Genomic DNA, 15,108 nt, shown 5'->3' with positions numbered 1-15,108 from the left:
GAATTCTTAAAATAGAGATGTTGATGTTGCAGAAAACCCCCCACTGCACCCACCCTGCACTCCAAAGAGCCGAAGTGCGAAAGGTGCACGCCGGCGGTCCCTGCAGCTTCTCTCTGAGACCAGGCCCAAGGGGTTCCTAGGGAAGCTGTCGGTGAATTGAAAGTAGTTTTTAACCCCGAGGAAATCTGCTCTTGCGGGCACTTGCAAAACAACAGAGCCCACGTGATCCGGGGATGTGGCGGAGGAGGGAGGGTGACATTTCCTACAAGGTGCAGCGAGGAGGGGACGCGCGTGCCGCTCTCCCGGGTTTCGGTCGGCGGCCTGCTTTGTTGTCTTTGAGGCTCTGGGGAAAGTTTGGCTGCGTCCAAGGCAGTCGTTGGGAGACATCCATCTTATTTTGTTTGAAAAGTGACTTGTTCAAGTTGTCACCGTGTGACAGCTCAGAATAAAGCTAATTTGCGACCGCCCCTCCTCTCTTGCCCGAGGATATCGGAGGCAGTTAGGAGGGCGCGGTGCTAACTTGGGCGGGTACCCGGGGCTCCAACATTCCCGCAGGAGAGCTTGGGGCTGGGCAGCGTGAGGTGCGAAAGATGGGGTCTTGCGAGGACACCAATTTTCACGATAAGGGCCGGGTCTGGAGAAAAATCGGGCCCGAGCGATATAAAGAGGAGGACACTTGGGGGGCCCCCCGCGCGTTCCGAGAGGCGGGCTTTGCACCCGCGATAATTACGCGGGACCGTCGGTTTCCACAGGCGTGTAATCCAGTATCTTTATGACCAACTCTCCACGTCCGGTGCCAGTTCAACGCTGGAGAAGTTACTGGAGGGTCAGAATTCCCTGGAGCCGCGGAGAGGGACGCTGGGGACCCTGCACGGCCCACGCGGCAGCGGCGAAACGCTTCGGCGTGGCTGGGGCGTGGCCGACGGGGGCCACGCCCCTCTGCCAATGTCTCTCCACTCCTCGCTCCCATTGGTCATGAGGGTGGCCAATGAGCGCTCAGATTGAGGTCCTACCCTGAGTCTGACTCGAAAGCTCCTGCCAAAAGTTTGGGAGTTTTTAGAGAGGAGTTTTTTTTTTTTCTTCTTAATACTTTTTTTTTTTTTTCTTTAACTAACGGATTATTATTGTTGTTGTTTTAAATTTAGCTCTTTAGGGCTTAGCAGTTTGGGTTTTTCTTTCGGTGCCCGGCCCCTGTCTCCCCGGCTTCCCTTGAGTGTGCGAAGCCGCGGCGCCCGCCGCTAGCGGCTTCTGCGCGCTCGCTCGTCTCTAGTCCGCGGGGAACGCGGGTCCCGCGCCGCCTTCAAAGTGAGGTCAGGGCTGCCTGTGACCGGCCGGGATCTGGCCCTCGCCTGCTCCCTCGGTGGCGCTAGGGCTCCCTGGCCTCTCTTCAGAGCGGACGGAGAAGCGAAAGCGGATCGTCCTCGGCTGGGCAGCCGTCTCTTCCTGGACTCAGCACGACCCTCCCCGCGCATCCACCCACCCATCCACCCGGCCCGGCCCGGCCCCGGCCAGGCCGCGGCGGCCACTAGGCGCACCCCGCCAGGATGTTCGCCGCCGGGCTGGCTCCCTTCTATGCCTCCAACTTCAGCCTCTGGTCGGCCGCTTACTGCTCTTCGGCCGGCCCAGGTGGCTGCTCCTTCCCCCTAGACCCCGCCGCGGTCAAGAAACCCTCCTTCTGCATCGCAGACATCCTGCACGCCGGGGTAGGGGAGCCGGGGGCAGCCCCGGAGGGCCTGGCGGGAGCCTCGGCCGCCGCCCTCACCGCGCACTTGGGCTCAGCTCACCCGCACGCCTCTTTCCAAGCGGCCGCCAGGTCCCCGCTTCGACCCACCCCGGTGGTGGCGCCCTCCGAAGTCCCGGCTGGTTTCCCGCAGCGGCTGTCGCCGCTCTCGGCCGCATACCACCACCATCACGCACAGCCGCAGCAGCAACAACCGCAGCAGCAGCAGCAGCCTCCGCCCCGGGCCGGCGCCCTACAGCCCCCAGCCTCCGGGGCACGGGGGGTTCCGAACCCCCATCACAGCGGCTCGGCCCCAGCCCCCTCCAGCAAGGACCTTAAATTTGGAATTGACCGCATTTTGTCCGCAGAATTTGACCCAAAAGTCAAGGAAGGCAACACGCTGAGAGGTAGGTCCCGGGGGGGGGGGGGGGGGGGGGAGGCTGCAGGCCTCTGAGGCACCCTTGGCCCCGGGGCGAGTTTGGGGTGCCTTTGAGTGTTTTTTTTTTTTACAATTAAGGACAAATTGGTAAAAGGAGGGAGAAGGAAATAAATAGTGAGAAGACTTTGAAAAACTAGGTTTAAAACGCACCTGCTTTCTCCAGGAATGCCTTAAAAACACTTCACAGAATCAATATTCATAAAAAAAGATTGGGGTAAAAACATTTTGATAAAATGACTATTACCTGTTTGTCTTTAATCACAAATCTAGAGAAAAAACTATATTTATTTGTCAGGGAAAGCCCTTTTGGGGAACACTTTTCCGTCCACTTATCTGATTTCGAGTGAAATTCCACCCAAAGAATGTAGCGAAACAAATCTACTCAATTCCCCAGAGGAGGGAGCCGAGTGGGGGCTCCTTCCGGCGGAGGGTTCAGGGCTTTGGGATTCTTAAAGGGCACCTGAAAGTGACTTTGTTTTTGGCTGTTTTATGTACACTCTTCCCAGCGTGGACACGGGCACCGGGAAACACACGGGACACGTCGTGTGTCGCCCCTTGGCCGCAATGGGGAGCGAGGGGTCTCGGGTGGAGATAGGGGTCCCTTTTGACTTTGCTCCAGGAAGACCGAAGAGAGGGTTCCGGGAAGGGGAGGGACAGACCCGCCCAGAGAATGCGGGTCTGCTCTGAAGTGTAACCAGCTCTTCTTTTGCTTGGTCCCCAGATCTCACGTCCCTGCTAACGAGCGGGCGGCCGGCGGGGCTGCATCTCCCGGGCCTGCAGCCTTCCGCCGGCCAGTTATTCGCTTCTCTAGATCCTATTAGCGAGGCTTCTGCCATCCTCAGTCCCTTAAGCTCGAACCCAAGAAACTCAATTCAGCACCAGTTTCAAGATACGTTTCCAGGTACGGAACAGACGAGGCCCCCGACAGCAAACTCAGGACTGACGCCTCAGGTGGCGACAGCAGCGCAGCGTCCCGGAGTTGGTGCCAGAGGCCACTATGTCGGGAGACAGAAAGCGAAAGGCTTCTCCCCGAGCTGGCTCACTCTCTGGTGGGCGCCAGGAGGAAAGGGTGGGGGCCCAGCGAGCCAAGAACGTGTGTGCGTCGGCGGGTGGGATGGGGTGGGCTTTTCCTAGTCCTTTCACGCGAGAGGTTGCTTTGAAAATACGGCCGCAAGACGGGCTGCTTATTACCATCCACACCTCAAACCTTTCCCTCAGGAGGTAGCATCTACGCTGCTCGCGTGGGCACGTGAAAACACACACACACACACACACACACACACTCTCTCTCTCTCTCTCTCTCTGTCTCTCTCTCTCTCTGACATCTCTAGATACTTCAGGCCCGAGGGACATTTTCGCCGACCTTTCACAAGCCTGATGGCCAAGCGTCGAGTTTACATTTTTCCTTTGGAATCCCTGGACAAGCCTGTAAGCCTCTGGGCTTCAACTCACTATACACTCGCTTTAGGCCTTTCTCAAAAGCTGTATAATCCCTCCTCTGACGAGAGCACTGGGAGTGCGGCCGGGCCGACTGTTACGCCAACTAGATTTAAGCAGCGTTTAAGCCCCGGGCGGGCAGGCTGCAGACAGGGCACTAACTCGGTCCTCCTGCTCCCGGACACGTTCCCCGCAGGTCCCTATGCTGTGCTCACGAAGGACACTATGCCCCAGACGTACAAGAGGAAGCGCTCCTGGTCTCGGGCGGTCTTCTCCAACTTGCAGAGGAAAGGCCTGGAGAAGAGATTTGAGATTCAAAAGTACGTGACTAAACCAGACCGAAAGCAGCTGGCCGCGATGCTGGGCCTCACCGACGCGCAGGTAAGCCGGCCACCGCTCCAGCGCACAGCCCTCGGGGGCAGCCTGCGTGTCGCCTCCCAGTCCAAGGACTCCTCCTACCCGACCCATTTCCCGCCGGGGAAACACGAGATCTTGAATTTCAGGACACTTTGTGGACTTCCCAACTTGAGGCCGGAGAGAGGAGCGTGGGGGTGGAGAAGAACGGAAGGCATAGCCCATCCCCAAAGATGTATGTCAACAAGCAGTGTCTGTTTATTTTGGCCAACAGGCAAAAGAACCGCTGAGAAAGCAAATAGACTGTGGGAGACAATAATTATGTACTCCACTCTAGTGCAATTCGCTGTAGGAAGCAGTTTATTTCAGAAGAGATTAAAATCCAAAGTCAAGAGATTGTTGTTGACTTTTTTTCCCCTCCCACCGTCCCTCCCTCCACCTCCTTTTGCTGCTGCTGCTGGATTGTGAAATCCCCAGTTGTGAGGAAGTGAAAACATCATTTCAAACGGAATTACTTGGCCCCAGTAGGGCAAGAAGCCCGCTTGGAGCGGCCACAGTCCGATTTTCTAACGGCATAAACTCCGAAGGAAAAAAATCTTAGGTGGGGGGGGGGGGGAGGGAGCAAAGGAGAGAAAGGAAAAAAAAGATTTCTTAGGGTGCTTAAGAGCATTCCAGCAGGTTCTGGGTTCTGCATACTTGAATACTTTTCAAGAAAATAGCAAATCGATCATGCCTGACTTCAATGTCTGAATTCAATTTTTTTTCTCTTTTCTCCAGTTCAAGAGCTGGATGGACTTTTTCTTTTTTGAGTTTTGAAACTAGGGAAGTCGCCGTTCTGCCACACCCCACAGCAGTGGCCCTTGCTCCCTGGGTGTTGAATGTTCTGAGCAGGGCAGAAGCCCAAAGCAGGCTCTTTGAAGGGTTTCCTTAGGTGCACCCCCATCTCTGTCTTTCTGTTCCCCATTGCACAGCTCCCCTCCCCAGCATACAGGCTGGAAGAGCCCAGCCGTTTTTCCACCAGCTGTGGATGTTATTTTTAAAAGGGAAGCTGGAACTTGTGTGAACGCATTGGGTCCCCCAGGGGATCGTATATATTTATATAGAGTCCCCACCCCATCCCTACCCCCCTTCCTCCTTTATGCACAGGTTTAATCCCAACGTTTTCTGAGCCTACAGTAGGATTAATTTATCCTGGGCAGGAGCTGGGTCCTAATCAGCTTCTGATTGGAATGCTCTTCTACTGAAGGTCCAGTGGTGCCCCCCCCCCCCGCCCCACTGGGGTCAGTGATTTCAACCGCTTCCTCCCTGTGTTTCCTATGGTTCCTCCCTACAAATAATAGCTTTTGTAGGGACTTGCCTTAGTGGCATTAGAGGACGAACCAACTTAGCAGGAATTCTTAACACTGGTTCATCAAAACCTTGAAATTGTGTGCAAAATCTTGGGAAGATGTGCTCTCCCGACCCAGGGCCAGGCGTCAATACTTTTATAATCAGATTCTTGCCTGGGTCCTAACTCAAGTAGGGTTAAGGAAGCATCCATTTAGAGTTGAGACCCTCTGTGGTTTGCAGGTGGGGTGCAAGAAGCTGCCTTTCAACAAGTCTCCAAATCACTTCAGCTGGAGGTCTGGAGAGCCACACTTTGAGAAACAGGCCTGGTGCATCCGTTGGGCCGGGACCTCGTTCTTTCCCCGGGCAGCCTCCGGGCCCCTGCACCTAGCACAATGCCTGCCCTGTCTTAGAGGTGCTGGGAACAATTAGCGCCGCTTTCCCAGCCTTTTCTTCCGGGTGCGAGGGTGGGATGGCAGCGAGCCTGTGTCTCATCTCGGTGTCGCTTCTGTCTGCCTTGCGGAGCAGGTGAAGGTGTGGTTCCAGAACCGGCGGATGAAGTGGCGGCACTCCAAGGAGGCCCAGGCCCAGAAGGACAAAGACAAGGAGGCCGGCGAGAAGCCGGCAGGCGGAGCACCGTCTGCTGACGGCGAGCAGGAGGAGCAGAGCCCCAGCCGCTCGGAGGGTGAGGCCGAGAGCGACAGCAGTGACTCTGAGTCTCTGGACATGGCCCCCAGCGACACCGAGCGGACTGAGGGGGCCGAGCGGTCTCCGCACCCAACCACGGTTATCAAGGCGCCGGTCCCGGGCTCGCTCCTCCCGGGCGGCAGTGGTGGGAGCGGGGGCAGCGGCAGTGTCAGCTTCAGCGGTCTCGGCGGCGGCAGCGGCGTCGCCCCGGAGTTGCTCCCTGCGCCCCAGCCCACCCTCAGCAGCGCTCCCAAAAGCCCCGAGCCCGCGCAGCCGCCCCTCGGAGGGCTATAGACGGGACGGAGGGCAGAGGGGACCCGGGTCCTGCGTGCAGGCACCCAGCCTCGCAGCGTGGCTGGATCTTGTGCCCACTTTATGATGGCCGCGGGGACAGGACCAGAGAGCAGCGAAGGAGACGCCTTCCGCACGCTGGCTTCTTAGCCCCCGCTGGCCCGCAGAGCGCAGTGGCGGTGGGAGTCTGAGTGCTCCTGCCCGCCGACACTGCTCCCCGGATACAAGCAGCTCACACAGTGACCGGCTACTGCTCAGTCCAAAGACGTGCTGCACTTAGGTTGCCACAAACTTGTAAATAAAATGTTTACTACGGTTTGTAAAGAAAGGCTGCTTGGCTGGCTGGGTGATGTGGTCAGTACGGTCAGGGATCTCTGTGCTGGACCTCAGTCCACCGGTGCAGCAGGGCCTAGCAGCTGTGGTGGGAACAGAGTTTTGGGGGTAAGTGCTGAAACCTCAGAGCCACTTTGCTGCAGAGATCGGCCTGGGGCTTAGTGGTTCCACCAGTTCAGAGGCATCTTAGCCTGCAGTCGGCCAATGGCCATTGAACTCATGCTTGGTGACCCTGAGAGTTGAGTTGGCCATAGAACCTGGTAGGGGCAGATGCACTTCCCCGTGGAGAGCCAGGACCCCAGGAGCGTGCAATGAGTGTGCTCGCAGGTTTCCCGCAGACGCAGAATTGGGATGGAGAAGACGGTGGACCCCAGGACGGGTCAGCCTGGCCACAGACCACACTCCCAAGTGGCCACTCAGTGCCAGGCCTGGAGCTTTGAGGCAATTCCAGTGCAGCTGGCCCCTTGCTCAGGTGTGGTCAGTAGTGTCCTGGAGGAAAGGACAGGCAGACCACAGCAGTTAGGGCTGGAAGGCCAAGCCTGGGATGGCTTTTAAGCTGCCCAAACAGTTGTATGACAGGGTGGTGCCTTGTTCAGTTCACACTAAGGCAGAGCCCAGACCAGAACTTGGACCTCCTGGCTCGCATTTGGTCAGTGATGAGTCTAACGAAACTGCACCCCTACCCCAGTCCACACACTTACACCATCTTTCTTCATAATTGGGCTATGGCAGGAGCCCCAATGAGCTCCTTCTCTGCAAACGAAAACGTTGCCACGTTGCCACGGTATGAGAGGTGATTTTACCAACACGCTGCAGCTGGAACAGAGTGAAAGCGGTTTTACCTCCACACTGCTACTGGGATGGGACATTCAAAGTTGTTTTTTTTTTTTTTAATTCTTTTTTTTTAAGGTTGAAGAGTCAAACATCTCTCCTAGACCAGTCCTTGCTTTCCTTCAAAACTACAAAATGTCTAGAGTTTGTATAAAGTTCTTCTGGCAAATTTAAAAGCAAATAGATGTTCCCAACAAACCCGATCACCTGGGTCTATTTGCCACTGAGCTGTGGGAAGGGCACAAGGCCTCTTAGAGTCAACCATCCATTTGGGGGAGCTGGTTCTCATGGAGACCGATGCTCCTGCAGGGATGGTGAGGTCAGCTGGTCTTTGTAGGACCACCGTCAGCCTCTGGCCAGAGTGGGAAGGCTCCCTGGTCTAGCTTAGCTTCTTCTCCACTATGACCCATTTGCTTGACCACATTCAAAAACCTTCTTTCCAGATTGATGGGCCCGGGGACTAAGCAGATGCTCCAGATTTAGCATACTCTGGTCAGGCGCATCAGCACCTGGGAGCACAGCCCAAGGATGCAAAGCTGACCATTTCCAACCCTGTCAACGCCCCCACCCACCAAGCTGAACCCCTAGAGGAGGGTGCACAGTGGAGAGGGGAGAACAGGGTGGTCCCAGGAAGGAAAGAGAAGAGAGGCAGAGGCCCCAGGAGGGACCGCAAGTTAAAGGGGAAAGGAGCCAGCTGTTAGCCCTAAATGTGACACAAGAAGGGTGGGCAGCCTCCCCACCTGACCCGTGTTCCAGCCCCAGGCTGGGTTGTTCCTTCATTCCTTCCACAAGCCCTGCTACTCAAACTGCAGGATGCTCTCCATACCCCAGTTGTGCCTTTAGTACTGAAATCTGTTTCCTCCCACCCCCATATTGAAATTCTGAAACCAGGATTTCCCAAGAACATGTAAGTACGAGGTACTTGAATCCAGTTCTGGCGTTAAGGAGAATAACCTGGCAGCGTATATACCTGGTAGAAGAGCCGCTGGGGAGGAAGATGGGAGAGGTTGGTGCTTTATATTCACTGCAGCTAGCACGCCCCTGCTGCCCCCAAACTTCCTCCACCTTTCTCCATCTGGGCTGTTCTCAGAAGTGAAGGAGGTCATTGCCCACGGACTGTAACGATCTGATTTCAGGTAAAATTAGGCCTTATCTCGGCCAGGTTCAGCCACGCAAGAGCGCGCAGTGAGCTAGGCCGCGGGTACTTGGGGGTGGCTGTCGGGATGCTGGGGGGGGGGCGGAGTAGGAGGCACCCCTTCCTCCCCCACTTTCCCAGTGAAACTCTAGGGGGGCTTTAGCCCGGGCAGTAGAGTTCCCCCACATTTTCACTGGGACCGAGTATCGCAAGACCCAGAGAAGTTTCAAGTTCATTTGGAAGAGGAGCAGTCACACCTCGGGCCTCTCTAGGCGGGCGGCGTGGAGAGGAGGAAAGCAGCAATTCGGGTCAGGTCGTCCCATCCCGGGACTGCTGGAATCTTCCTGGTGGCGCTCGACGCTAGTAGGAGCGGCCGGGGAAACTAGAAATTCTTGAACTAAGAAGCAGGTCTCTCCGGCATTTAAGCGAAGGTTGGGAGCGGAGGGTCCGCGGACGCCTGGCCCGCCCAGGCGCGCGGGGCCGGTGCTTGGAGGTGGCAGGCGTGCGCGGGGCCTTCGAGCCTAGCAAAGGCGTGACCCCTTCCGCTTTCCCGCGTCCCCCGGGCCTCGCCCTTTCCTAAAAGCAGTAATAACTCTTTGCTCAGAGCAGGGATCTGTCTCAGCAGCCGCAGCAATCTTCGCGGCGCCAAGCCCTCGGAGCAAGGTCACCAGGACGCAGTCGGGTGAAATGACCACCAGCGCGCATCTCACTGGGAAGGGAGGGATGGGGGTCTAAGACCCCCTCCACCTACGGGGCGCAAATGGGCGCGTGGATTCACACACAAACATTGCAATTATACATACACCAAGTACAAACACACGCAACCAGAGGCGCACAGAGCCCAGACTCAGACACATGAGAGACAGTCTACTGGCGATTTCAGCTCCTTGTGGATTAAACCACACAAAATTCCCCGTTCTCCTCCACATGGCAAAGCAAAGTGAGAAGCCTCCCACCGCTTTATTCTGCCAATGTGCATGGATGGGGCGCTTGTCTCCAGGAGTTCGCTTGCGCCAAGCTTCACCGACTGACCAAACCGCTGAGGCTGGCGCCGCATTGCCATCCACGTGTCAGCCGGCAGCGGGCGGGGACCTCGAGCCCTAGACTTGTTGGGAGCAAGTTGTGGTTGATGTCCTGACCCCACTGAGGTCAAAGCTGTCTGGCCCTTTGGCACTTCAAGAGGTGTTGCCTCCAAAGGAGGTTGTGGCCTGCATCCAAGCCTAGGAGATAGCCCACTGCCTGCCCTCTCCAACCCACCCTACAAGTCCTCAATGTATTGGGGACTCCGGTTGTCACAAATCCTCTTACTCCCTCAGCCCCTCAGAGGGGACCAGTCTTCCTTGTGGCTGCTCCCTCCACCTAGGGTCTGAAGGGGGGAAGGTGGCACGTTCTACCTCATTTTCAGCCAGAACCTAGCAGTTGAGCCCTAAATGCCTGCCCTGCTGGTCCCTCAGGTTCTAGGTACCTGAAGCTATTATCACCTGAAGGTGACTCCAGGTCCCCCTGCCCAAGCACATAGGGACAGCCTCAGCTTCTGGAAGTTTTGGGGTACTCAGGGCCTGGCAGGTACCAGGACCTGCTATGGGGGATTTTATGGGGGCATTTTAGACTTGAACTTTAACCTGTTCCTGGATGTGATCCCACCTCCTCTCAAACCCCTGTCACCTCAAGCAGATTCCATTTGTGGGGCGGGGCTGGGGTGGTTCTGGAGCAAGAAATGGGGGAGAGAGCCAGAGGCTGAGGTCTAGGCACCATCTCCTATTTGTGGCCCCTCCCCCTCTCCTCCCCTCTCCCTCCCTCTCCTTTAAGGGGCTTTGTCCTCTTTAAGAAGGAAGAGCTAGCAGAGCAGAAGGACTTCACTTGAGCTGCACCTTCCCCACACAACCTGGTCACTCTAATTTAAAGATGGCCAGAGGACCCTAAACATGCAGGGTCATCTCCTTCCCCCTTCTTTAGCCTCTGGGGAGGGCATTGCATGCTCCACAGTCTTTGTGAAGAGGTGGCTTTGGGAGTTCAGGAGGCTTTTACCTGCAGGTGTTGGGGCTGGGGAGATTTACCCTGATTTAACTGCTCATGTCCACCCCTGGCTCCCAGCCACAGCTTTGAGGTTGTGATAGAATTGGAGGGAATCCCCAAGATAAATGTGTGGCATTTTTTTTGCCTTCTCCTTACACGTTTGATATTTAAACCTGCAGCGGCTGTGCTTTGCAAATCCTGTTTGCACAGGGCAGGGGCACTTTCTAACAAATTTTCCCATGCCACACACACCCCTGGGTTCTAACAGAGCAAACTTGGAGAGTCACTGGCTTTTGTGTCCCTTAACTGTGCTGTCCTCTGTCACTTTAAGCAGGAAAGCTAGGTGTCCCAGAAGGTGCAATTGCTTCCTCCTTCATTTCTGAGTTGAGGCAGCCCCAGGCTGGGAGTCTTGATGCTAAAGATCCCCTGGGAAGTGAGTACTAGGATTGGAACAAGCCCTTCAGGCAGTCCTCTGGGACTATTTGAATGGAGGCATTTCGATCTGAATAATCAAAAGCTATATGCTTTTTTAAAAAGAGCCTATGAGGCTCCTGTTGGCATGCCTCCTTTTCCCCTGGGTGGTCCCTGAGGAGCTTCCCTCCAAGAGTCCCTGCTGAGTCCTCCTCTGGTTACTATGTTTCAGGCTGTGCTGCCTCTGTGGCAGGTTTAGCTTTGCCAATAGTGTCTAGGGTCCAGACAATACCCTGCTCATAGGACTCATCCTCCATGCTTTTCCACTTTCCTCACGTGGGGTTCAACGTCAAGGCCTGATGGCACCTGTGGGGCGGCCGCTGCAATGGCTCCTTCTCTCCCTCGCACCCAACCCCAGCCTAGGCAGAGTGGGCCTCTCCTCTCGCCCACCCTCCTCGGACCCAGCCCCAACCTGGGCAGAGTGGGTCTCCCTCTCTTTTTCAAAGTCCATGGTGCTCAATAGAGGAAGAACAGGAGGCCACGGAGGCGGCAGCAGCTACACCTACACCCCTGCTGCGTGCTCAGAGCTCATGGCTCCGGTGACCCCAAAGACTCTCTCAGGCGGCTGGGTATGGGAAGAGGTTCACAGAGTGCTGAATCAGGTGCACCAGAAAAAGCATGGCTGCCCCCCGCCCCCCCCCCCCCCCCCCCCCCGAGCTTGCACCAGGGGAGCTCAGACTAGCCCAGGGAGCATTTGTTCACTCACCAAATTACTAACCTCGTCTTGTGACCTTGGAAAATTGACCTAAGCACAGGGCTTCGGTTTCCTCACCTGTATAATAAGAACTAACCAAAGTTACCTAATTTATAAATCACTGTGCGGATTAATTGCGTTAAATGAGAACCATGGGTGACATATAATCAGTGCCATAGGTTTATTTGTCATTGTATTCCTTTATCTATTTGTTTATTCATTGCAGTATTTATTTAGGTTCATGTTAGTGTATGCATAGGTTGAGGGGAAGAGAAATGGACTTCAAGACAGTCTTTACTCTCCAAAAGATTGTATCGTTAGACGGAGGCTTGTGAATATGATATGTTAACAGGACGCCAGGAAAAACCCTACAGGAGTGTTTGGACCGGCTGCCTGCCGAATGATGACAGGGGTTGCCACGGGGTTCTGTTGACTCCCTGAGACACCCATAGGCATGCCTTTCTCTTGGTTCCACTGGTGCTCTGTTCCAATACACACAGCAGGTGCTCATGACAATGCTTGCAGGTGCACTTGGGAGTTTTCTTTGGGAGCTGGAAGGTGGAGAAGCTAAGGTGGTTTTGGTTTTATTTGTTTGTTTTTGGGTTTTTTTTACACTTCCAGTTTGAGGGAAGTTTCAGCAAGAGTTTGAGGTCTAAGGATGGAAAGATATGTGCCCACGGTTGAGATCATCTCAGGACAAATGGCTCTTCGGGAGTTTTATCAAGTTCTTAACTAATCGAATAGAAGGAGTGTTTCTAAAACGGAAACAGGACCCCAGCTGTCCCTTTACTTAGGAAAGGCACTTTGTTTCTTGAGGGCGAGGCTGGGCTCTGCTGGTGGTTGGAGAAGCGCTAGCGCAGCGAAGGCGCCTCAACAAGTGTTTATTGAACAAACGAATAACAGGGTTATTGTGGTCCTTGTGGTTATTTACAGTCTCAGGGAACCCTCAGGAGCAATCCGTTGGCTTGGTTAGCATTGTAAACACAGGAGGGAAGCCCAGCCACAGGCGAGGAGCCAATCAGTGGCAACTTTGGGAGGAGCGGACTTGGAAGCCCTAAATCATTAGCTGAGGACTCGCAAGGGTCCCCCCTACTAATACCATCACAGAGCAGCATGTGGTCGAGTTCACAAGCAGAGCTCAATGCAGAGGCAGCAACGCTGTTCTTCCACTTTCATCTGGAGGGCGGTGCGTGCAGCTGGGCATCATCCGCCTCCTCTGGTAGGTTGAATGACTCGCCCGCAGTCATCCAGCTTGACCAAAGCCAGAATTTTCTATGTGTTCTTGGCCCGCCCTCCCTGGGTCCTGGCGGCACAGGGCAAGGGTGTGGCGCCTGGGAGAATCCGAGGCGAGTTAGCCTCAGCGAGTCCGCACCTTGCCACCTCCCTAGGCTGCGCAAAAGTGTTTTGTTTCGAAGAGTTCCCAAGCTGCCCTGACTCCCAACTTGCATAGAGCGCTTCCTGGGTCAGCAAATTTCAGCCTTGTTACTGAGAATCGGGGTGAAGAGTGCACCCCCAGCAGTTCCCAGCACGTGTGGGGGGCAGCTCAAGAAAGGAACCAATGAATGGCTGAACGAATGAACTAATTGATGGTGAAGAAGGTCCCTTATCTCGAGATCGGCACGAGCGCACAGGTTTCGGTGGATTCATCTGTGGCCCTTTCCTGGATCTCTCCATGTGGAGAATCACAAGCAGCTCGCAGGTCTTGAAAAGGAGGTTCAGTGAGGCCAGCTCTGGGCGAGGACCTCACGGGAACCCTCTGTCACTGCGGGTCACCTGACTCCGCCCCCGTTCGCCACTAGTTTGGACCTAGAGGAGAGTCCCAGGTCTTTTGAATTGTTGCCGCCCCAACCCACAGGCTGAGACCCCAGTCCAAGGTCAGTACAGGCCCTCAGGACTTGACCTCGCCTGGGTTCCTCCGGAGTCAGCCCCCCGCGGGTGGGCAATGCTGGGAGATTGTCCCCGTAAAGGCTGCCTAGGGTCCTCTGCAGCAATCTAAGCCAGATCTCCTTGTCTGCACCTCCCGCAGGGTCCCAGCTGCTTGTGCTGAGATTTTTTTCCCCTGGCTGAAAGTGCAGTTTTGTAGTTGAACAAACCAGTGAAAAGAAAGGAGTCAAAGAGTCAAACTAATCATTCACTCTGTGACACACAATTTTAAAATTGAATGTCAACTATGATTGAAAACTTTCTATTTCCCTTGGTCTTCATTCTTCCTTGTCCTCTTCGCCATGGCATCTCCATCTCTTCCCATTTTTCGTTTCTCCATCAGGGTTTTTGGAGGAGCTGGGTCCGCTGGCTTGGTTTGGGGGCAATGATATGAGGCCAGGGTGCGTGACTTGAGAGGGGTAACCATACCCAGCCTTCTCCAGAGGCGATGGACTCCAGCCTCGCCCAGGAACCAAAGTGTAAAGAACGGCAATGATCTCTTCTTAGTATTAAAACCAAATGCCCCCCCCCCCCCAACACTGACAAAAGCACCATCCTTCCCAGAGGCATTGTTCAGGAAACAATTGTTCAGGTGTGCCCGTGACACTAGGGTCACCATAGCCTTGGTGTCATCCATCTACACACACCACAGGAGCCCCAACCCCTTCTAGCTGCTGGGCAGATTCTAGGGGCAGATTCTGGGATGGGGGCCATATAGCTCTGTTGCAGTGAGTTGAAGGCAGCTTGAGAAACATCCTCCAAATCAGAAACTTTAGCAATGGGAAAGTTTCTTCCCCCTCTGCTTTGGTTTTTCCATCACAGAGTAATGATCCTCAGGGGGTGCATTCTGCCCCGAGTCCTCTCCAGATAGCCTCTTGTGCCTTCCCATTTTGCTGAGGTCAGTGTCCTGTCCTAATAAGTTAGGGGAGCGTGTGCAAGACAGAGCATAGCACTAGACACAGGCAGTCGAAGCTCTCCTTGCAAAGGAAGGAGCTCATAGTGGGGGTTGTTATTAAGCTATCACCACTACCATCATAACAACACTAAGTCTTGTTTTTCTGGCTGGGGACTGCTTCTTGATCGAAGTTTGAAATCACTCAAGGTGGCCACATGCAGGTGGAAATGCAGGCAAGAGGCACAATTCTTTCCCACCTTTTAAGCAAGAACCCAAGGTTCTGCATCTTATTTAACCTTCATAGCTACACTGAACGGGAAGATGACTATTCTTCCACTCTTACAGACAATCCACTTTGAGAAGCAGAGGTTGAGTAGATAGATGTATTCAGGTACTTGCCTGGTGTCCCTGGCTCAGAATGGAAGGTTGTTGCTCCAGTTCAACTGCTGGGCTTCTATGATTCTTCAAAGGCAAAGGAAGTTCAAAGTTCAGAGAAAAGCTTTGCACTCTTCCCCCCCCCCCCATCATTCGGATCATTATTTCAAACATTTGCTTT

At 54.8% G+C, this 15,108-nt stretch overlaps 1 protein-coding gene across 1 annotated transcript; it reads left to right on the top strand.

Annotated features, from left to right (window-relative positions):
• Nucleotides 1–774: 774 nt before the first annotated feature.
• HLX (H2.0 like homeobox) lies at nucleotides 775–6,559 on the top strand. The gene is made up of 4 exons (XM_066237900.1): nucleotides 775–2,127; nucleotides 2,881–3,060; nucleotides 3,793–3,977; nucleotides 5,805–6,559. Exons 1-4 carry the CDS (start codon nucleotides 1,545–1,547, stop codon nucleotides 6,255–6,257), a joined length of 1,401 nt encoding a protein of 466 aa, XP_066093997.1. The 5' UTR covers nucleotides 775–1,544; the 3' UTR covers nucleotides 6,258–6,559.
• The last annotated feature ends 8,549 nt before the right edge of the window (nucleotides 6,560–15,108 follow it).

Source organism: Saccopteryx bilineata, chromosome 1 (genome assembly GCF_036850765.1).
Source record: "Saccopteryx bilineata isolate mSacBil1 chromosome 1, mSacBil1_pri_phased_curated, whole genome shotgun sequence".
Lineage (NCBI taxonomy): Eukaryota > Metazoa > Chordata > Mammalia > Chiroptera > Emballonuridae > Saccopteryx > Saccopteryx bilineata.
The sequence above is the reverse complement of the archived record's forward strand: the minus strand, read 5'-3'. Positions and strand labels throughout refer to the sequence as shown.